General features: G+C 32.3%; 1 protein-coding gene across 1 annotated transcript in view; it reads left to right on the top strand.

Annotated features, from left to right (window-relative positions):
• Positions 1-25,136, top strand: part of LOC135957371 (F-actin-monooxygenase MICAL3) — a 513,724-nt gene that overhangs the window by 116,048 nt on the left and 372,540 nt on the right. Inside the window, exon 4 of the mRNA XM_065508105.1 lies at positions 8,968-9,354. Within this exon, the coding sequence (XP_065364177.1) occupies positions 8,968-9,354 (387 nt within the window). The remainder of the gene's footprint in view (positions 1-8,967; positions 9,355-25,136) is intronic.

Genomic DNA, 25,136 nt, shown 5'->3' on the forward strand with positions numbered 1-25,136 from the left:
CTAACTGTCGGTTTGTTTAACGGGGACCATTTAACCAACGGTTACCGATTTACGTTTCACCATCATTTGATTACTTAACCAAAGCATTCAGTAGAAAGTATGGCAATAATGCATACATTTGTTTACGAAAAATAGTGTAATGAAATATTGAAATATAAAAAATTGTCTAAAAGACGGCATAAAAAATAATAATTTGTGTTTTCTTAGTGGTATAATAAAAAAACGTATAAAACTCAAAAATATTAAGGTACCTAACTGTAAAATTTACAGAACAAACTGAACAACAATTACTGAAAACCAACAAGGAAAAGTGCACATTTGTTGTTTGGTTTCTAAGTGCAATATCCGGGTGGTATATGGATCACACCGTGCAAAATTTACTTTTCTTCGCTTTACACTTTTAAAAATTATAAATATTACAAAAATATAAATGCTTTTCCATGTTCTTTTATTATATTTCTTACAATTAAGATGCTAACCGGCGAAATTTATTCGGTTATATTTAACAGCAACTTTGTTGTTAAATAGTGTCAGTTAAGAATTAATCGTACATTGTGAAATTCATATTAGCCTAACTTGCGGTTAAAGTTCACGTTAACTTTTAATCGTACATTGTGAAAATGGCCGTTATTTGCATATGAATCCGTCCCCTAGTTATTACTTACCTAGTTCTGTTTTTGATAAGTGCTGACTGGGACTTAATTACTAATATCTCCATTAATATTTTATGGCTGGGAGCCAATTATGTTTTTTAGATTGTAATTTAATAAATTATATTAATTCTAGTTCAGTTCTAGTTCAGTTCGGACGTGTTTATTTTTACTCCGAGTTAACTCGTTATTTTAATGTATCTATCGGAAAATAAATATAAATATCACCTGTTTATTATTTACGCGAAAGGACGCTTTTTTTAATAATATTATTAAATAAAAAAATCAAAACAACAACTAAAAGACAAATAAGTAAAAAAAAATTCTTTATATTTTTTTTTCTTTTTTTGAACCTTTTTTGTGCATTGACTATTAAATAAAGATCAAGAGTGTTAACGAAAGTAATTACAAATACTCTTAAATGAGTCTCTTCAATGAAAACAGTGAGCGAAGGTTAAGTGTAAACGGCAGAAATGCATACGTTACAGTTAACGTAGACGAAAAAAATATAAACAAAACAAACAGAAGAATAGATGACAACTTGTTTTTAACAGCCAAACCTGTTAACCGCGCTCGTTCTTGTTCCCCCGCATTGACAACAACTAATGATTGTCAAACAAAAGAAAATTCAACTCAATCAGAAATAAAAATATTTTATCTATGCCTGAAAGTATGCTAGCTATATCAGCTTCAGATACGAAATCCACCACACTAACTACAAATAAAATTAACCCATTAAGCGGCGCTGTACCCAAGATTAGTCAACCATTAAATAATGAAAATAAATCCCAAATACAGGTTGGAATGGACCGGTATATTACAGTATTAAAACGGGCACGAAGTCCCAAGTCCTCGAAAGCGGCACCCTTGGCCAAATTATATAAGGATAGTGAACCTCATAGACTAAACAATGAAAATCGTTTTTCTATTCTGGAATGTGAAACTAATGAACCAGTAAATAAAATCCATTCTACAAAACCACCCACCATTTACTTGAGAGAAAATAATTCGAATCCACTGGTTCAGAGCCTGATCTCATTAATAGGAGAGAACTCGTTTTACGTAATCCCAATCAAGAAAGGCACGATTCATGAAACTAAAATACAGATCAATAGTGAAAACGATTATAGAAAGGTTGTAACATATTTTGAAACTCAAAACAAAAGTTTTTACACTTATCAGCTGAAAGGAAGCAAGGGTCTACAAGTTGTAATAAAGGGTATTGACTGTAATGTTGAACCACTCGAAATAAAGCAAAGCTTAGAAGATAAAGGCTATAAGACAAAAAATGTGATAAATATTAGAAATCGCGAAAAAATACCCCAACCACTCTTCCGTGTTGAACTTGAACCCGGTGACATAAACCTGAAAAAAAAATGAAACACATCCCATATATAACTTGAAGTACTTATTACATCGTAAAATTACGGTAGAAGAACCACACAAACGATTTGGCCCCGTTCAATGTATGAATTGCCAAGAATATGGACACACCAAGGCATATTGCAAATTGCCACCAGTATGTGCCATTTGCGGGGAGTTGCATAACACATCCCAATGTAACAAATCTAAAGATGATCCTAAAATAAAAAAATGCAGCAATTGCGGAGGTAACCACACAGCAAACTACAGGGGTTGTCCTGTCTACTCAATTGTTAAAAAATCACAAAGCCAGAAACCAAAGATTTTCCCCGCTCAGCCATTAAATAACATCAATTTGAACTACCCCCCGTTGCAACAGACATATGACAACAAAGTAACATATGCAAATGTACTTAGAAACAACCAAACTCAGCCGCAAGTCCGTCAACCCCAAAACGAAAATATGAACCCAGAGGTAAGAGAGCAAACGCCAATTTTCAATTTTACCCGACTAGAATCTACAATAGAAACTCTTGTGCAATCGGTAAATAACTTTACAAACTCAATGAGTAACATGATGCAAGAAATGCTTAAGATGCAATCAATGTTATTGCAGGCTGTGCTTAACAGACCATGAACTGCCTAAGAATATGTTTTTGGAATGCAAACGGCATACACCAACACAAAAACGAACTCGAATATTTTTTAAGAAACCAACAAATTGATGTAATGCTGGTTTCTGAAACTCATTTGACGTCCAGAAGTTCCTTTCGAATAAATGGATATGTAATATATGACACCAAAGATCCCAGAGGTAGAGCATGCGGAGGCTCGGCAATTTTAATAAAAGCTCGAATAAAACACTACTTAATGTGTGATTTTTGCGAAGATTATCTTCAAGCTACTACAATCTGTCTTGAAGATTTTCATCGAAACTTAGTGATTTCATCGATATACTCACCCCCAAGATTCTCAATTACAGAAAGTCAATATAATAGATTTTTTAAATCACTAGGCCCCCGTTTCCTGGCTGCTGGCGATTATAATGCTAAGCACACATTCTGGGTATCACGACTGATTACCCCTAAAGGTCGTGTTTTGTTCGACTCAATTTCTAAAATGGGTTTGCATGTGCTTTCGAGCGGCCAACCTACTTACTGGCCTACTGACCCACGAAAAATACCGGATGTTATTGATTTTAGCGTGATGAAAAATATCCCTAGAGAAATGATTCAAATTGAATCCTCGCTGGAACTATCTTCAGATCACTCACCCACTATTATTACTTTATTGAGCCCCCTAGAAATAGTATCCCCGAATGGTAATTTAGCGATGGCAGGCACAAGAATAAATTGGCTCAAATATAAAAAATACCTCAGTACACATTGCTCGGAAAACATACCGCTAAGAACACCAGAAAACATCGATCACTCTCTTATCAATTTCGATAAAAATCTCAGAATGGCTGCTCAACATGCTACCCAAACACCCCGAAAATTCAGATATAATAGAATTAATTCTGCAGATGTCGAACGGCTCTTAAATGAAAAAAGAAGATTTCGAAGAGAGTGGCAATTGCACAGATCCCCCCAACTAAAATCGAAGCTTAAAGATTGTATAAAAAGACTTAAAAAGCTCTTGGAATTTCGAAAAATGGAATCATTGAATAAATATTTAGAAAGCCTGGACGCAACCCCGCAATCGGATTACTCATTATGGCGAGCAACAAAAAATCTTAAAAAACCCGTTATATGTAAGTCCCCCTTGCGAAATTCAAGTGGTGGTTGGGCAAGAAATGATACTGAAAAAGGGAATCTGTTTGTTAATCATTTAAAAAAAGTATTTACACCGAACACATCAAACGAAGCAATTGAGTTGCCACCTGTTGCACCCTATTTTGGAGCAGCCGTACCCCTACGTTTTGAGATTCGAGAGATCGAAAATGCTATTGCTGATTTAAATCCCAAGAAAGCGCCTGGTATGGATAAGATCAGCAACAAGATGCTTATGGAGCTACCCCGGATAGCAATAAAAATAATTCTTTTTATTTTTAATGCTATATTACGATTTGAATATTATCCTCCAGAATGGAAGGTTTCACTGGTTACCATGATACCCAAGCCGGGAAAAGATCACACAAAAGTAGAATCATACAGACCCATCAGCCTATTGTCTAATATATCAAAGCTATTTGAGAAGATACTTATGAACAAGTTGTACCCGATGTTAACTGAAAACAATTGTATTCCGAATCATCAATTTGGATTTAGAAGAAAACACAGTACTATCAAACAAACCCATAGACTTGTAAATATGGTGAGAAAAGCGTTTGAAGAAAAGAAATACTGTTCTGCACTCTTCATCGACATCTCTCAAGCGTTTGATAAGGTATGGCATGCTGGATTAATATACAAATTGAGTCAAAATTTACCGGCAAACACACATAAGCTGTTGGAAAGCTATTTAACTGGTCGAACATTTAAGGTTAAAGAGGGAAACTTTTTAAGTACTGCACAACCCATTGAAGCTGGAGTCCCCCAAGGCTGGAGTCCCCCTGGGACCTTTTTTATATTTGATGTATTCGTCTGATATGCCAACTAACAATCGCACTCATACATCAACATTTGCTGATGATACTGCTATTCTAAGCATTCATGAAAACCCTCAAGAAGCGTCTCGTCACTTACAAAACCACATATTTGAATTAGAAAAATGATTAAAACAATGGAAAATTAAAGTCAACGAGCAAAAATGTACACACATTACATTTACATTGCGTAGAGAATCATGCCCCCCTATTCATATCAATAACCAAACAATAATTCAACAATCGGAAGTGAAATACCTCGGAATACATCTCGATCGTCGCCTTACATGGAAAAGTCATATAGATGCAAAGTTGACTCAAATGAAATTGAAATCAATTCAAATTAATTGGCTTATTGGCAGAAACTCCACGCTTAGTTTAGATTGTAAACTTCTACTTTATAACATGATCATAAAACCGATATGGTGTTATGGCATACAGTTATGGGGCACGGCCTCAGCGTCAAATGTAGAAAAGATCCAAAGACGCCAAAACAAGTTTCTAAGAATGATCACACTTGCCCCCTGGTATATCAAAAACGCGAATATACACAAAGATCTAAACGTGCCCATTGTAAAAACTGAAATCTCGAAAAACGTACAAAAATATTTAAAAAAACTTGAAGTTCACCCAAACCCGCTGGCCCGCAACATATTAGATAACCGTGGCCACACTCGATTAAGAAGGAGGGACACAGCAGACCTAATCTAGAAGGAAGAATGCCAATTTAACCAAAACAACCATGAACACAAAATTTTTTCGTCCGGCACTGGCTGGACTAATTAAATAATAATATTAGATATAAGATTTGAACCACTTATTGTTAGTTCATTATTCAAGTCGTAATATAGCATTAAAAATAAAAAGAATTATTTTTATTGCTATCCGGGGTAGCTCCATAAGCATCTTGTTGCTGATCTTATCCATACCAGGCGCTTTCTTGGGATTTAAATCAGCAATAGCATTTTCGATCTCTCGAATCTCAAAACGTAGGGGTACGGCTGCTCCAAAATAGGGTGCAACAGGTGGCAACTCAATTGCTTCGTTTGATGTGTTCGGTGTAAATACTTTTTTTAAATGATTAACAAACAGATTCCCTTTTTCAGTATCATTTCTTGCCCAACCACCACTTGAATTTCGCAAGGGGGACTTACATATAACGGGTCTTTTAAGATTTTTTGTTGCTCGCCATAATGAGTAATCCGATCGCGGGGTTGCGTCCAGGCTTTCTAAATATTTATTCAATGATTCCATTTTTTGAAATTCCAAGAGCTTTTTAAGTCTTTTTATACAATCTTTAAGCTTCGATTTTAGTTGGGGGGATCTGTGCAATTGCCACTCTCTTCGAAATCTTATTTTTTCATTTAAGAGCCGTTCGACATCTGCAGAATTAATTCTATTATATCTGAATTTTCGGGGTGTTTGGGTAGCATGTTGAGCAGCCATTCTGAGATTTTTATCGAAATTGATAAGAGAGTGATCGATGTTTTCTGGTGTTCTTAGCGGTATGTTTTCCGAGCAATGTGTACTGAGGTATTTTTTATATTTGAGCCAATTTATTCTTGTGCCTGCCATCGCTAAATTACCATTCGGGGATACTATTTCTAGGGGGCTCAATAAAGTAATAATAGTGGGTGAGTGATCTGAAGATAGTTCCAGCGAGGATTCAATTTGAATCATTTCTCTAGGGATATTTTTCATCACGCTAAAATCAATAACATCCGGTATTTTTCGTGGGTCAGTAGGCCAGTAAGTAGGTTGGCCGCTCGAAAGCACATGCAAACCCATTTTAGAAATTGAGTCGAACAAAACACGACCTTTAGGGGTAATCAGTCGTGATCCCCAGAATGTGTGCTTAGCATTATAATCGCCAGCAGCCAGGAAACGGGGGCCTAGTGATTTAAAAAATCTATTATATTGACTTTCTGTAATTGAGAATCTTGGGGGTGAGTATATCGATGAAATCACTAAGTTTCGATGAAAATCTTCAAGACAGATTGTAGTAGCTTGAAGATAATCTTCGCAAAAATCACACATTAAGTAGTGTTTTATTCGAGCTTTTATTAAAATTGCCGAGCCTCCGCATGCTCTACCTCTGGGATCTTTGGTGTCATATATTACATATCCATTTATTCGAAAGGAACTTCTGGACGTCAAATGAGTTTCAGAAACCAGCATTACATCAATTTGTTGGTTTCTTAAAAAATATTCGAGTTCGTTTTTGTGTTGGTGTATGCCGTTTGCATTCCAAAAACATATTCTTAGGCAGTTCATGGTCTGTTAAGCACAGCCTGCAATAACATTGATTGCATCTTAAGCATTTCTTGCATCATGTTACTCATTGAGTTTGTAAAGTTATTTACCGATTGCACAAGAGTTTCTATTGTAGATTCTAGTCGGGTAAAATTTAAAATTGGCGTTTGCTCTCTTACCTCTGGGTTCATATTTTCGTTTTGGGGTTGACGGACTTGCGGCTGAGTTTGGTTGTTTCTAAGTACATTTGCATATGTTACTTTGTTGTCATATGTCTGTTGCAACGGGGGGTAGTTCAAATTGATGTTATTTAATGGCTGAGCGGGGAAAATCTTTGGTTTCTGGCTTTGTGATTTTTTAACAATTGAGTAGACAGGACAACCCCTGTAGTTTGCTGTGTGGTTACCTCCGCAATTGCTGCATTTTTTTATTTTAGGATCATCTTTAGATTTGTTACATTGGGATGTGTTATGCAACTCCCCGCAAATGACACATACTGGTGGCAATTTGCAATATGCCTTGGTGTGTCCATATTCTTGGCAATTCATACATTGAACGGGGCCAAATCGTTTGTGTGGTTCTTCTACCGTAATTTTACGATGTAATAAGTACTTCAAGTTATATATGGGATGTGTTTCATTTTTTTTTCAGGTTTATGTCACCGGGTTCAAGTTCAACACGGAAGAGTGGTTGGGGTATTTTTTCGCGATTTCTAATATTTATTACATTTTTTGTCTTATAGCCTTTATCTTCTAAGCTTTGCTTTATTTCGAGTGGTTCAACATTACAGTCAATACCCTTTATTACAACTTGTAGACCCTTGCTTCCTTTCAGCTGATAAGTGTAAAAACTTTTCTTTTGAGTTTCAAAATATGTTATAAATATGTATTAATATACAAATTGAGTCAAAATTTACCGGCAAACACACATAAGCTGTTGGAAAGCTATTTAACTGGTCGAACATTTAAGGTTAAAGAGGGAAACTTTTTAAGTACTGCACAACCCATTGAAGCTGGAGTCCCCCAAGGCAGTATCCTGGGACCTTTTTTATATTTGATGTATTCGTCTGATATGCCAACTAACAATCGCACTCATACATCAACATTTGCTGATGATACTGCTATTCTAAGCATTCATGAAAACCCTCAAGAAGCGTCTCGTCACTTACAAAACCACATATTTGAATTAGAAAAATGGTTAAAACAATGGAAAATTAAAGTCAACGAGCAAAAATGTACACACATTACATTTACATTGCGTAGAGAATCATGCCCCCCTATTCATATCAATAACCAAACAATAATTCAACAATCGGAAGTGAAATACCTCGGAATACATCTCGATCGTCGCCTTACATGGAAAAGTCATATAGATGCAAAGTTGACTCAAATGAAATTGAAATCAATTCAAATTAATTGGCTTATTGGCAGAAACTCCACGCTTAGTTTAGATTGTAAACTTCTACTTTATAACATGATCATAAAACCGATATGGTGTTATGGCATACAGTTATGGGGCACGGCCTCGGCGTCAAATGTAGAAAAGATCCAAAGACGCCAAAACAAGTTTCTAAGAATGATCACACTTGCCCCCTGGTATATCAAAAACGCGAATATACACAAAGATCTAAACGTGCCCATTGTAAAAACTGAAATCTCGAAAAACGTACAAAAATATTTAAAAAAACTTGAAGTTCACCCAAACCCGCTGGCCCGCAACATATTAGATAACCGTGGCCACACTCGATTAAGAAGGAGGGACACAGCAGACCTAATCTAGAAGGAAGAATGCCAATTTAACCAAAACAACCATGAACACAAAATTTTTTCGTCCGGCACTGGCTGGACTAATTAAATAATAATATTAGATATAAGATTTGAACCACTTATTGTTAGTTCATTAAATAATGAAGATACAATAAATAAATGATGAAAAAAAAGAAATATATTAATTGCAATTTTCAATGATTTTTATTTATAAACAAAATATTTTGTAAACTCGGGATTTTTATTGCTGAGTACTATATTTATATTTTGGGGTTTGTATTGCTATACTGAATAAATAAATAAATAATTCACTAATATAAATTTGTGATAACTTATATATTATTTTCAGTCTACGGTGTGCTCTAAGAAAAAATCAAAAAAGCTAATTACGTTGGCTCAAGCTGAGGAACAACACTTATTATCCGTTTCCACGACAACAACTACAACTACCAGGAAACAAAATATTAAATCGGAAGGTAAACTAATTATGTCCAAACATAAATCAGAAGATCCAGACCTCAATAGACATGCTGTCACATCCTCAACATTGGTCAATAAAGAATTTGTGAAGTCTGAATCATCCAATGACACTGATATAAGGCAGGAAGTGGAAAAAAGGAATGAACTCACAAATGATGGCGATGAAAACAGTTTGGAAAAGATAGGCGTTTCTAAGAAGAAAACTAAAACCAAAAAAAATAAGAAAGGTGAAACAGACAAACAAAATATTTCAGTGGTAAGTACAAATTTGTCTTTTAACTGCTAAAAAAAATATGTATGGGGGATTTCATGTCAAATGAACCAACTTTTAAAATCGATGTCTTCCGATCGGGATGAAATTTGCATTTTTCAACAATTTGACATTTTGGCCAAACATGTGTTTTTTTCCCATTCATGTAACTTATTACCTATTGTTCTTAGCAAAATATATGCCAAATAGTTTAGTAAGCTATTTCATCAATCTTTCAAAAAAAAATTTACAAAAAAAATTAAAAAAAAAATTCAGAAATAAAAAACTTGTTTGAAAAGAAAGCTTAGATATTTTCCTTCAAGAGCTATTTGGTCGCATAGTGGGATGTGAGTTCGATATCTATCAAAATAAATGTTTTGTAACTCAAAACATACATTTTTTGATTTTTTTTGCAAAATCAGAAATTTATTTGAATTTTTTTTTTCAAAATTTAAATTTTTTTTGCTCAAAACAAAGTTTATGTCTTTTCCTTGAAGACCTCTTTGGTCGCTTAGTGGGATATTTATCAAAATAAATGTTTTCTAACTCAATACCTACAATTTTTGACTTATTTTTTGGAAAATCTAAATTATTTTTTACAAAATGTGCTCTTTTTTATTTTTTTGCTCAAAAGAAAGCGTATGTCCATTCCTTTAAGAGGGTTTTAGTCGCTTAGTGGGATGCGATTGGGATATATATCAAAATAAATGTTATAAATAAACAAAATCAAGATAAACAATTTTCGTAAATTTTTTTTTTTTATTTCATATTTTATTTATTGTATCTTCACAAAATAATGTGAACTATCAATAATTTGTTCAAATCTTAAATCTAAATATTATTTTTTATTTACGTCCCACCACAGTTGGACGAAAAAATTTGTTTAATTTATAGATCCTGTTATCATTCGTAATATTTTATTTTGGGATCTTTGAATTTTTTCAATATTAGATGCTGAGGCCGTGCCCCATAATTGAATTCCATAGCACCATATGGGTTTTATTATTGAGCTGTACAGCAAAAGTTTGTTATCTAAACTCAATCTCGAGTTTTTTCCAATTAGCCAGTAAATTTGTAGTAATTTTAACTTCATTTGAGTCAATTTCGTATCTATATGCTTTTTCCAGGTAAGACGTCGGTCTAGATGCAACCTAGATATTTAACTTCAGTTTGTTGAGGTATTATGTGATTATTTATTAGGATTGGAGGGCACGATTCTCTACGCAATGTGCATGTAAGATGTATACATTTTTGCTCCTTTACTTTTATTCTCCATTGTTTTAACCACCTTTCTATGTCGAGTATATGGTCTTGTAACAGTACAGATGCTTCTTGGGGGTTTTCATGAATGGCTAGTATAGCTGTGTCATCAGCAAAAGTAGATATGTGGGTTCGACTGTTTGTATGCATATCACAAGTATATGGCAAATATAGGAAGGGACCCAGTATACTTCCTTGGGGTACGCCTGCTTCAATAGGCTGTGGTGAACTTATGAAGTGTCCCTCTTTAAGAACGAACTTTCGATGACTTAAATAACTTTCTAGAAGCTTGTGTGTGTTCACTGGTAAATATTGTTTTATTTTTATCGATAATCCTTCATGCCAAACTTTGTCGAAGGCTTGCGAAACGTCGATGAAGAGTTGGATATGATTTCTACCAACCTGTGAGTTTGTTCTATGGTGTTATATTTTTCTCGAAATCCGAATTGAGTGCCGATAATGATTCACTATCGGCTTTAACTTGTGCATTAACAGTTTTTCGAATAGCTTTGATATATTTGACAATAGGCTAATGGGTCTATATGATTCTACTTTACTGTGATCTTTTCCCAGCTTAGGTATCATTGTAACTAAAGAAACCTTCCATTCTGGTGGATAATATTCAAGGCGTAATATAGCATTAAAAATAAATAGGATTATTCTTAATGCAATTTGGGGTAGCTCGAGGAGCATCTTGTTACTGATTTTATCAATACCAGGTGATTTTTTGGAGTTTAAATCAACAATAGCCTTGTTAATCTCTGAAATCTCAAAACGAAGTGGTTCAGCTGCAGTAATATGGGGTAAAGTAGGTGGTAACTCTATTATGTCGTTTGACTCGTTTGGGGAAAATACATTCTTTAGATGACTAACAAACAGGTTTCCTTTTCAGTATCGTTTCTCGCCCAGCCTCCACTAGAATTACGTAGAGGAGGTCTGCTCATAACAGGTCTTTTTAATTTTTTTGTAGCTCGCCATAGAGAGTAGTTTGAGTACTGGGTGGCATCTAAGTTCTCCAAATATTTATTAATCGATTCAGTTTTGCGTTTGTGAAGAAGCATACTGAGGCGTTTGCGACATTTTCTAAGCTCCGTTGAGGGGATCTATAGAGTTGCCACTCTCGACGAACTCTTCTTTTTTCAGCTAATAACTGTTCAATGTCTGCAGAATAGAGTCTATTGTATCTTATTTGTTGGGTTATTTGAGTGGCGTGTTCAACAGCAAGTTTTAAGTTTTGTTCAAAATTTTTGAGTGAGATATCGATATCTTCTGGTGTTCTTAGAGATATATTTTCTGTACTGTGTGTGCTAATATATTTTCTATATTTCAACCAATTTATCGACGAAATTAATAGGTTTCTGTAGCAATCATCCAAACAGATTGTCGTAGCTTGAAGATAATCTTCACAAATATCACACATTGAATGGTGTTTGATACGGGTTTTAATTAAAATTCCAGAGCCTCCACATGCTCTATCTCTTGGATCATTTGTGCCATAAAAAACATATCCATTTATCTTAAATAAACTTCTAGACGTCAAATGGGTTTCCGAAACTAACATTATATCAACTTCATGACTTTTTAGAAAATACTCGAGTTCGTTTTTTTCCAAAAACATATTCTTAGGCAGTTCATGGTCTGTTAAGCACAGCCTGCAATAAAAATTTTTTCGTAAAATCAAAAACTTTTTTGAGTTTTTTTTTCAAAAAGGGTCGCTTTTTAATTTTTTGTGCTCTAAAGAAACCTCAGGTCATAGAGAATAGACATAGAGCGGAAACTCTCCTGTCAAAGACCTAACTCAGTTGTCAGAAACCTAAGTGGTGAGAATGTATTAGTAGAAAAAACTATGTGAAAACAAAAACAACACTCGTATGTGTGATTATTTTGAGTAATTTTTTTGTTTGAGTTTTTTTCTTGTATCCGCTCTATGTGTTTTCTCTATGCCTCAGGTCTTTTCCATTATGAGCTTTTTAGTCTCATAGTGGGATGCGAGTGGAATATATATCAAATAAATGTTTTAACACAAAAATTTTATGTATTGAGAAAACATTTATTTTGATAACTCGCATCGCACTACGAGACCAAAAGGCTCTTAAAGTAACGAGTTACAAAACATTTATTTTGATATATATTCCACTTGCATCGCACTAAGCGACCAAAAACCTCTTAAAGGAATGAACCTAAGCTTTCTTTTGAGGCAAACAATTTTAAAAAAGGGACCATTTTGGAAAAAATTTAGACTTTGCTAAAAAAAGTCAAAAATTGTATGTCTTGATTTACAAAATATTTATTTTCAAGGATATCCCACTCGCATCCCACTAAGCGACAAAACTCTGTTAAAGGAATGGTCCATTTTGAAAAAAAAAGTCAACAAAGTTTTTGATTTTGCAAAAAAAAGTCAAAAAATTTATGTTTTGAGTTAGAAAACATTTATTTTGAACTCGCATTTTGAAAAAAAGTCAAAAAAGTTTATGATTTCGGAAAAAAATATAAAATTTTATTTTTTTCAATATTTTTTTTTTTGAAAGATTGAAGAAATAGCTAAATAAACATTAGGGACACATTTTTAGTGTTTATGAACCGTTTAACAGAAAAACCGGTTTTTCTTGGAAATCTCGGTTTTTTGGGAACCGGTTAATTTGAAATGTTGATTTTCGGTTAACCAGTTTATCCGGTTTTCATCATTGGGTTAACCAGTTTTTAAAATTTGGGACTAAAATTAATAAATCTCATGTTTTTGTGCATTTTTTATATTCATTATGTACACATTATTGGTCTGATTTGAAACCTAAACTGCTGATTTACAATACAAACATCTTTAGATAAATATTTTTAAAAATTACAATGATTCTAAATAGTACAGGATGATGAATTTACTGAAAAACTTTTTCAGAATAAATTGCACATAAGAAACTATTAAAAATTTAATTCCGCATAATTCTAGAAGTTAAGCTAAATCATAATAATGATTCATTATAAACTTAGTGATGATTTTACCAAACATTAAATTGAATTTTATGTACATACCTTCTTTCAATATATTTGACTTCATTGTTTTGTTCTTAAAATTTTATTTTATTATTCATTTCGTTAGCTTAGTGTACAAAGACCTTTTCAGAAATATTACAGGAGACACAAAAAACGTTCTAAAATTCATGATTTGAATTTTTGTATATTTATAGTTATTTAATATTAACCATTCCTGACTAAAAAAAAACTACAAATTTTAAAGCTGTGTATACTTTATAGGACATTTTATGCTTTCTACACATATATGACGGTTAACCGGTTTTTTCGATGTCGGTTAACCGAAAAACCGGTTTTCTAAAAAAGGCCAATTTTCGGTTAACCTACAAATCGATTTTTTAAAAAGTCTTTTTTTTATAAACACTACACATTTTGCTAAGAACAATAGGTAATACGTTACATGGATGGAAGAAAACACATGTTTGGCCAAAATTTCAAATTTGGGCCCCTTTTAACTCAGAGAGTTATTTACCGATCTTGTTGAAAAATTGTGTCTGACTTACTATCCAATGGGTCTAAACTTGGTGTAAATTTCATCGGAAGACATCGATTTTAAAAGTTGGTTCATTTGACATGAAATCCCCCATATGCATTAAGAAGTTAAACCACCGCACAGTGATTCATTCCCATATAGCGACTGGGCTAAAATAGAAAATGAAATTCGGTACGCGGTTATATGTATATATATTTCACTAATAAACAATTCTGAAACTGTCTCATAATAATCAATATCGTGATGAAATTAAACATAAACAAGTTTTATATGGACCTAAATCTTTCAAACAACTTTTGTGAGGATTGGTCCAAAATTAACCCTAAGCTCCATATAACCCCAATATCAGAAAAATATGTGTGTATATCCCCATATTAATGGTGGGTATACATGATTTGGCACAATCGAATATAGCACTCTTAATTGTTTTTATTAATAATTCTAAAAAAATGCAAAAAAAACATTATAATATTTAGAACTATTTTAGTTATGAAAATCACCATCGGATATTTAAAAATAAATACGAAGAGACCTAGAAAACCGAGATTTACCACAAATAGTTAGTTATTTCTAATAATAAACAAAAAAATGGTTAAAAATTGTTGGATCAAAATATATGAAAAACTTTGTGCTACTTTGGACCACTATACATATTTTGATCCCGATAATATTTTAATGCATGAATCTAGCAAGGTGAAATATGCCTCTAGCAATACAATTCAAATCGGGAGAACCAGATAAATGTTTTTATACAAAATGCACAACAATCGGTGCCCGTATTATATTGATGATGGGTATATAAGATTCGGCACAACCGAATATAACATTCTTACTTGTTGTATATAATTTTATATGTAACTTTCTTTCAAATCAAACTTGAAATAAACCAAAGATATGATTTATTGTTGTTCATTTCGGTAAATTTCCATATACAGCACTAAGTATGGAATTATAAATAAGATTTTGCCTAATTTGAGTTATCCCAAAATATTAACAAATCTTTTCTATTTGTTTTTGCTACTATCGATCACAAATGACGTGTTATTACCCGTTACAACAATAAATTATTAAAATGTATTTAATTTAAACAAAAAAAACTTAATAACTTAACTGGTTGTTGCTATACTATGTACTTGTTCTTTTAAACATTTTTTTATTAAACAACTAGCGTTTTTATTATATATATGAGGGTATATATAAGTTTGTCATTCCGTGTGTAACATTGAGAAATATTCATCTGAGACCCAACAAAGTATTATATTATTGATCCATATGAAATTCTAAGTCGATTGAGCCATGTCCGTCTGTCTGTCTGTGTAAAACACGCTTACGTCCAAAATAGACAAACAAAATTGGTAGACTTGCAAAAAAAAATTTATTGTTCTCCGAAGCAGTTTTGTATTGAAAATCAGCAAAATCGGTTCAGTGGAACCAGAGTTATGAACCAAAATGTGAGACAACATAAAAAAAACTTGATAATTTTAAAATAGTTTTGTTATTTATTATATATATATACCATAAAAGTTTACACACGTTGTTTTTATGTTAAAAGGACTAACTCTGGTAAAAATTATAAGAATCGGTCCATGAAAATTACTTAAATAAGCATAAATGTCTTATAAATATAGCTATTAAGTTGAAAATCGTTATAAATAGTCCCCATATATACCAAAATCGTTGTACCTAGTTCTTGAATATCGGCCCATAATTGTATATAGTTCCCATATAAGGACCACTTCCGAAAAACACATAAACCTACATAAATATCTAAAAATATCAATATCAAAACAAAATTTTATACAGATCCGTAATTTAAATTTAGAAAATATACTACAGAATTTTGTGAATATCGGTCCATATTTGACCATAGCTTCCACATAAGGTCCACTTCCGAATATCAGTTAAGTAATTATATATCTCTTATAAATACCTTTATCATGCTAAAATTCGACACAAATAATACTCATATACATAGAAATCACTGTACCAAATTTTACGCAGATTGTCCGATAATTGGTCATAGCTCCTCTATAAGGCCCATTTCCGAAAAGGATATTAACCTTAATAAATATTTAAAACAAATATCAAAATGAAATTACGCACAGATCAGTAAATTGTATCCAGAAATCATACTACTGGATTTTGTGAACATCGGTCCATATGTAACCATAGCTCCCATATAAGGTCCATAATAGGTCATAGCTTCCATATATTAAACCAAAATAGTACACAGATCTGTAATTTGTATTCAAAAATCATACTACTTAATTTTGTGAATATCGGTCCATAATTGGCCACAGGTCCCATATAAATACATAAAAATCACGTTAAAATATTTTATGACACCATTTGTCCCGTTTAAAAAAAAAAACATAACTTTTTCATTAATTACCACGAAAAATATAAAAAACTCAAAAATTGGAAATACCGATAACCAAGGATGCTTTATTTTCTGAAATATAGTATTTTCTAAAAACTGAATATCACTATTTAACAATATACATATGTACATAGGTACTTTTTTAACTTCTATGAGTTTCAATAAACTCATTAGTAAACATTATTTAACTTTCAAGAAAAATAAATGGCACGATACTCGCTCTAGGATGCTTGTAGCTTTAGTTAAAGGTGAGTTGTTGGTCCATTGAAATGGACTGAGTTTGTTGAATTTATTACTTCAAATAATAATAAAAAAGCTGATAAATGCAATTAAAAATATAAATTTAAAATTATGGACTGAAATGGGTAAACTTTATTAAATAACCCGCTGCGCTTCGTTACTCCTACGTAGTAAAATAAAAAATTTTAAATATTTTTAGGTAAAATTATAAAAAATAAATTTTCAGACAAAGTTTGAAGAATCTCGCAATTTTAATTATACAGATATTCAAAATTTACTATGTACTTTGAATGGAAAGTTTCACACCCACTGTTCCGATCTAGCCCATTTTAGCTAAATTCTGTACAGTGATAAGAATTTGATTCATACAAAGTTTAAATACATTACAATTAAAGTACTCCAGATATTCGAAATTAACTATATACTTTGTATGGGAGGTGTCACTCCCACTAATCCAATCCCGACCATTTTACAGCCAAACTATATAAAATGATAAGCGAGCTTTCGGACAAGTTTGAGGAATCTCGCAATTATAGTTCTGAAAATATTTATTTTCCTTAAACCTTGTTCCGATTCTTCCCAATTTGGTTAAAATTCATGTCGTGATATGAAATTGATTCATATAAAGTTTGAAGAATTTCACAATTATAGTACTCCAGATATTTGAAAATAACTATTTACTTTAAAAAATTCAGTCTCGCCCATTTTCAGCAAATCTCCGTATAGTGACAAGAATTTGATTCATACAAAGTTTAAATACTTCACAATTATAGTACTCCAGATATTCGAAATTAACTATTTACTTTGTATGAGAGATGCCACGCCCACTAACACAATAACATTTTCACCCAAAAAATGTAGAATAGCAAGGGTGATATTAGGGCAAAATTTTAAGACTTCCACAATTATAGTTCTCCAGATATTCGAAAATAACTATCATATAAAGTTCGAAGACTTTCACAGTAATAGTTCTTCAGATTTCACACAATTGAAATTAATGTGTTATTGTTGATTTTAATAAATAAAATAGGATAATAACACTGCTTCAAAATAACACTATTTGTCAGAACTTGAAAAGCGACCTAATGGAGGTTGTATGCCTAGGTGAGGACATGCTAATACAGTTTTCAAAGATTTTGAACACCCTCAAAATTTTGAGTTATTTTGAAACAAGTGTTTTAGGGTAGGTAGTACTTCAATACCTCTAACTCAGACATTTTAAAACCGATTTCAAAATTTTATAAAATAATCTAAGAAATTGTTTAAGTTATTAAAAAAGTCAAATTTTTTTTTTTATTTTTTTTCGTAATTTTTCAAATTCAACAATAGTTATTTTAATTTTTTTCTATGAAAACCAAATTTTTTTTGCACAGTGCTTTAAAGACAATTTTATATAGACAAAAAGGAGATATTACTTATTAAAATCGGTTTATATATTTGCAAAAGTTATTAAACTTTTTCAAAAATATTTACCCTGTTTTTTTTTTACATTTATATGCGCTGTGGGAGAAAATACTCAAAAAGGTATTAATGAAAAGTTGAATAACTTTTACAGTTTTCATCCGATTTGAAAAATTAAAACCATGTTTTATTAAGAACTTTTCTTTATACATTGATATAAATTTTTATAAGCTTTCATATCAAAATAAGCAATGAAAAGAGACACAAATCAAAAAAGATCGTAACAAAAACAATACTTATAACTTACAAATGTATCAATAAATGCATGTCATTTTGAAGCGTAATGAGTTTTCTTTCCCAACACGTTAAAAAAAATAAAAACTGAACAAAAACTGACTGAGTTACAGATCGATAAGTTGAAAAACATCACTGTAAACGGTTTTTTCAGAATAACTTCTGAATTTGAAGGTGTTTCTAAAATTGTTTGACACAATTTGTAATGTACTCAGCAAGTCCTATAACCCACGCTAGGTCATTTTCCATGATTTTTCCATCGTTCTCTGATCATTTAGTGGTGTCCCGTTTTGGAAATTTCAAAAGGTGGCAAGTCTAATTATAGCATCTGAATGAGTAGTATTAGACGCACAGTGGGGCAGAATCAAAATTTTTAGGAAATAAATCTGGCATTTCTAAACAGCTCATCCGACCGGGATAAAATTTGACAAGGAGTATTTGCGTTTAAGTTATTAAAATAGGCACTACCAATGATCCAGGGGCGCTATGAAAGCTCAAAGTAGGGTACCTTCGACATGTAAAATTTTTAAACACGTGCATTTAGTGTTCATCACACAGTGATTGAAATTGGACGTGTTTTATTTTTACTCCGAGATATTTTAATGATTCTTTCGGAAAATAAATATAAATTACACCTGTTTATTAATTACGCGAAAGGACGCTTTTATTTTAATAATAATATTAAATAAAAAAAAACAAGAACTAAAAGACAAATAAGTGAAAATTCTTTATTTTTTTGAACTTTGTTTTTGCTTAACTATTATATAAAGATCAAGAGTGTTAATTAAAGTATTTACAACTACTCTTTAATAAGTCTCTTTAACGAAAACAGTGAGCGAAGGTTAAAGGCTCCATTACTCTTTGCGTTCTGTAACGTTTCTGTTCTGTGCCGTTCTGAATGCTGTTATATTGTAGTTAGTTTTTCCGTAAGATCGTATCAGCTGTTTTTAAAATAATGACCAAAAAACCAACTTGGTGATTTTGTTACTATTTTTAGTGTTTTTTGTATTTAGACCGTCAACATATTATTGTGAACATTTTTATAAATACATACATATAATGCTTGTTAATGATTTAATTTAAACAAATTTTTTACATACATTAGAAGAAATTTATGTTTATTTTATTAAATTTCAATGTTTTTTTGAAAATATTTAATTTTTTATTTTTTTGTAAAAAAAAAATATTTCCCTTTCACCACTGCTTTCATATTGGTAGCATTTTTGTCTGTATATGATATCAGCTGGGCCTAAATCACGGCATTCTATATCGAGTGTACCTTCGTGTAGATGGCCGCAATGTTTTGGATCACGGTAGTCGATCGTAATTTATATTACCTACTACTATTTTTTACATTGCTGAAGCATATGACAATAAGAAAAATAAAACAAAAAAGGAAAACAAAATAAATAAATTTGTGATAAATTGTTAAATTGTGAAAAAAATTCAGAAATCGGCCTGTGGCAAATTTCAGAATGTTTTTTACTTTGATTAGCACAAAGTACCATGTGCAAAGTTGTGAAAAACGTAAACAAAATACAAAACAAATTGTGTCCCAAAATTTTACAATTTTAAATAAAATATGTATATTTTTTACACTAGTTTTGAGAAAATATCAGAAAAATACGTATATTTTTATTTATTTATTATTTTACTTCATTGTTTTGGTTGATTTGTTTAGTTTTATCACAAAACGCCAGGGTTTGTTTCTATTCGATAAGAGATTACCAATCGAGTACAACTTCGAGTAAATACGTTTCGATAACGACTGCCGTGATGCACGTTAACTACATTTCGATGACAAAGTACTCGATTTCGAATACGGTGATTTGGCACCTGTTATAGCTGTCACTTAACGTTGCGGACAAGATTCTGTTTTTAACAGATTCATCCGCAACAGAACGGCAATGTTACAGAAAAACTAACGACATACAGAACTTCCCAAGCTAAAAACAAAACAGCTGATTCGTTACGGAACGGAACGTACAAACTAATTAGGCCTTAAGTGTAAACGGCAGAAATGCACAGAAGAATATATGACAGCTTGTTTTTAACCGCCAAGCATGTTAACCGTGCTCGTTCTTGTTGCCCCGCATTGACAACAACTAATGATTGTCAAACGAAAGAAGATTCAATAGCTGTAAGTCTGGAGATACCAGAAAATACAAATATTTTATTTATGCCTGAAAGTATGCTAGCTATATCAGCTTCAGAAACGAAATCCACCACACCGACTACAAATAAAATTAAAATTAATTAAGCGGCGCTGTACCCAGGATTAGTCAACAATTAAATAAAGATAATAAATCCCAAATACAAGTTGGAATGGACCGATATGTTACAGTATTAAAACGGGCACGAAGTCCCACGTTTTCGAAATCGGCACCCTTGGCTAAATTATATAAGGATAGTGAAACTGATAGACTAAACAATGAAAATCGTTTTTCTATTCTGGAATGTGAAACAGATGAACCAGTAAATAAAAACAACTCTACAAAACCACCCCCTATTTACTTGAGAGAAAATAATTCAAATTCACTTGTTCAGAGCCTGATCTCATTAATAGGAGAGAACTATTTTTACGTTTTCCCAATCAAGAAAGGCACGTTTCATGAAACTAAAATACAGGTCAATAGTGAAAACGATTATAGAAAGGTTGTAACAGATTTTGAAACTCAAAAGAAAAGTTTTTATACTTATCAGCTGAAAGGAAACATGGGTCTATAAGTTGTAATAAAGGCTATTGACTGTAATGTTGAACCACTCGAAATAAAGCAAATCTTAGAAGATAAAGGTTTTAAGACAAAAAATAGGAAAAATATTAGAAATTGTGAAAAAAAACCACAACCACTCTTCCGTGAACCGGTGTCATAAAACTGAAAAAAATGAAACACATCCCACAGCCCCGTCCAATGCACATTGGGGCAGAATCGAAATTTTTTGGAAATAAATCTGGCATTTCTAAACGGCTGGTCCGATCGGGATAAAATTTGAGTTGGGTGTAGCCAAAGAGTATTCGAGTTTAAGTTATAATCCAGGGGCGGCGCTATGGGGGCTCAAAGTAGGGTACCATCGACATATAAAATTTTTAAACACTTTTTTTTTAACGCTTTATTGATTTATTGAATCTGTCTATTTTGACCTTACAATAAGTATTTAAATCTTATAACTAAAATTAAAACTATTTGCTCTTCAGCAAGAGAGCCATAATGGTAAACTGTCACTCATCTTAGCGGGGTGGTAGATCTGCTCTACGGAGCCTGGATCGGGTTTGGGTCTGGTTCTGGACAAGCGTATTGGGATGGTTTCGCAGCTTCACAATATATTTCTCACGGACTCTTCCTTTACAAATGTCACTTCTAAGTCTCTGTGGATGTTTTCATTTCTTATGTACCATGGTGCTCCCGTCACACAGTGCTTTGTTCAATGGAAAAAAATCAAAAATAAGAACATGTCATTGATGTTAATAAAATTAATATTTTTGAATAGATAACTAAATAACTCAATCGAGTAATAAAGATTTTTTTATAAATATCTCCTTTTGTCGTCACTAGAGGTCGCTAAAGTTAGTAAATTTTTAGCGTAAATTGTATTGAGAAAAATATATATTTTTTAAGGTTAACTCAAATAATTGTTAAAAGTTCGTTTTAAAAGATATCAGCTTACTATTGGCTGCAAATGAATGAATATAAATGTGAAATTAAGGGACATTACCGCTTTTATCAAAAAAGGTTAACTGTTTAATCTGCGCAATTTTTAATAATTAACATTTTTTTATTGTAAGCCTGTAATTCCAAAACTTTGTTGGAATATTAGTAAAATACGTGTTAATCGATTTTTATTATGTTTTACCTTAGAATAGCCTCAGGTATTATCTTTAAGAAAATGTAATCATTGGTTGTCCTTTCGTATGAAAACTGTTAAAATTTAGTTTTTGTTTAAATGTCTAAATTTACATTTCGGAAATTTTCAATTTGATGGTTTTGGGAAATAGCTCCAGATTTTTGGTTTTTTATAAAATAATACCATTTTTTCTTTCAGATAACTAAAAAATATTGCATTATTTGATAGTAGTAGTTTCATGACACAAAGTGTATTAGTAGTTCTTTATTTGGTTCTTGAAGTTGTAAATTTTTTTAGGTGAAATCCAAAAAATACAAAAGTTTGATTTAATTTTGCAAAAAAAACATGTTAATCAATTTTAATTTTTCTTTAATTTTGTCTAATGCCTATCTCTTATTTATTGTAATGTGAAATCATTATTTGTCCGTTTTGACTAGAACTTAAAAAAAAATTGTTTCTGGTGGTACCCATAAATAATACATTTTTACAGTAAATGTAAGTAACTCAATCATTTTATATAACCTACACATCCTTAGGTTGAGATAGTAATATGAGCTTCTGCTGATATTAGGAACACTTAAAGTATAATCCTACATCCAGTTTCTAATATTACAGCTGAACCATAAGTCTATGAACATTTCAAAATGTCCGTCCATCCGTCCTTTCGAATTTAGTAAATAATACAATATTTCAATATTTTTTTTAAAAAAAGGATATATGGCAGTTATGTAAATCCTTACTAGAATTGAAATGTTAATAACTAAATTAAAGCATGGTTCCAAAATAAAAAACGATTTTTACGAATTTTTTAAAAAAGAAATTAGATGTTATACAGGATATTGAAATCTTAATGTCTTGGAATTATGAATATCCTTCCTACGAAATTTTCATAATTTTGCATGTAATATTAAAAGAGAACGATAATTTCTGAAAATTAATAATTTTATTCAGGTTTATAGGCTTTTTAAGGAAAAGGATGTATGGCAGCCACCCGACTCCTTGCTGCGATTGTAATAACAATTTTCAAAAACATCAACAACTTTATTAAAATGAGTATACCCATATTTTAAAATGTTAGGAGTATAACTGTAAATTTTATTCAAAATTATATGTTCAGGATATATGAGAGGTACCCGTATCCTTGCACGGATTTTTTTTAAAAATTATATTTTTTCTTAATCTTACCAAAAGGTAATATCCTACTAATATTTATTCATCTGCGATAACTCCTTCTATTTTTGTCCATTGCTTATATGAAAACAAAGCACTGTGCGTCATGGTCCTAAGAATTTTAGATTGGGCCCTCTGTATAAGAGCAATACTGGTGTTGCTAGCCATTCCCCATAATTGAATTCCATATGTCCAAATTGGTTTTAAAACGGTCTTATACAGCATGACATTATATTCAAGGCTTAATTGTGATTGGTCACTGATTAACCAATGAAAGCTAGAGGATTTTAACTTCATGTGAAGTCTCTTGGTTTCTATGTGTCGGCGCCAAGTAAGCCGTCTATCTAGATGAATACCAAGGTAGGTGACATAATCAGACTGCGGTATATTAACGTTGTTGAGTGTGACAGGTGGGCAATTTCCTCTCCTTAGAGCGAACGTAACATGTTTACTTTTCAGCTCATTTACCTTTATTCGCCAGTTTTTCAACCATGACTCCACACGTACGAGGTAATTCTGTAGTTGACTAGATGCCATGAGTGGGTTTTCGTCTGAGCTAATAATGGCGGTATCATCAGCAAATGTTGAAATTGTTAGTTTATCGCACGTAGGGAGGTCGGAGGTGTAAATCAAATATAGCGTAGGTCCTAGTACACTTCCCTGTGGAACGCCAGCTCCAATCTTGCATTCTCTCGTCACATAATCATTGTACTTAACTCTGAAAAGTCTATTCGATAAATAAGACTCCAGCAATTTATGAGTACATAGTGGTAGTAAACATTTGATTTTATGTATTAGACCCTTATGCCATACCTTGTCAAAAGCCTGAGCAACGTCTAAAAAGATGGCAGAACAATATTTCTTTAATTCAAAAGATTTTCGAATCTCTCCAGTTAAACGATTGACCTGTTCAATGGTGCCATGATGTTCACGGAAACCAAATTGGTGTACTGGGATAATGTTTCCATCATTCAAAAAAGGTATTATCTTTTCCTGGAATATTTTTTCGAATAACTTCGACAAACAAGGGAGTAGGCTAATAGGTCTATAAGAAGATGGCAGGGTTAAATCTTTACCCGGTTTAGGTATCATTATTATTTGAGAAATTTTCCAATTTTTTGGATAAATTCCTAGTTTCAAGATCGCATTAAACAATATAGATAGCACAATTATTGCCACATTTGGTAGGTTCTTAATCATTGATGGCGTTATTAAATCATATCCCGGTGATTTTTTCAAGTCTAATTTATTTTTAATTACTCTATTAACATCCTCAGGACTAATATCGAATTGGGCTGCATTAGCCATTGTTGAAGCTGGCAGTTCTTCTAGTTCAAACTCATTTGCCGTGGAGTTGGGTTGAAATACTTCACTTAAATGTTCAGCAAATACTGAGGCTTTTTCTATAGCACTTCGTGCCCAGGTTCCGTCAGCTTTTCTTAAAGCGCTTTGTGCCTCTACCGGTGGCTTAATGTTCCTCGTTGCCTTCCAAAGAGAGAAATTTGTGTATTTTGTACTCGTCAAACTTTTAATATATTTTTCGTTTATGCGATCCTCCTCTAAATGAAGGGCTCTTTTCAGTTTTCGTACTGCTGCGGACAGCCTCTGCTTTGCAGCAGGTGATCTATTATGTTGCCATTCTCTTCTGAGTCTTCTCTTTTCGAGAAGAAGTCTTTCAAT

The sequence above is a fragment of the Calliphora vicina genome, chromosome 4 (genome assembly GCF_958450345.1).
Source record: "Calliphora vicina chromosome 4, idCalVici1.1, whole genome shotgun sequence".
NCBI lineage: Eukaryota > Metazoa > Arthropoda > Insecta > Diptera > Calliphoridae > Calliphora > Calliphora vicina.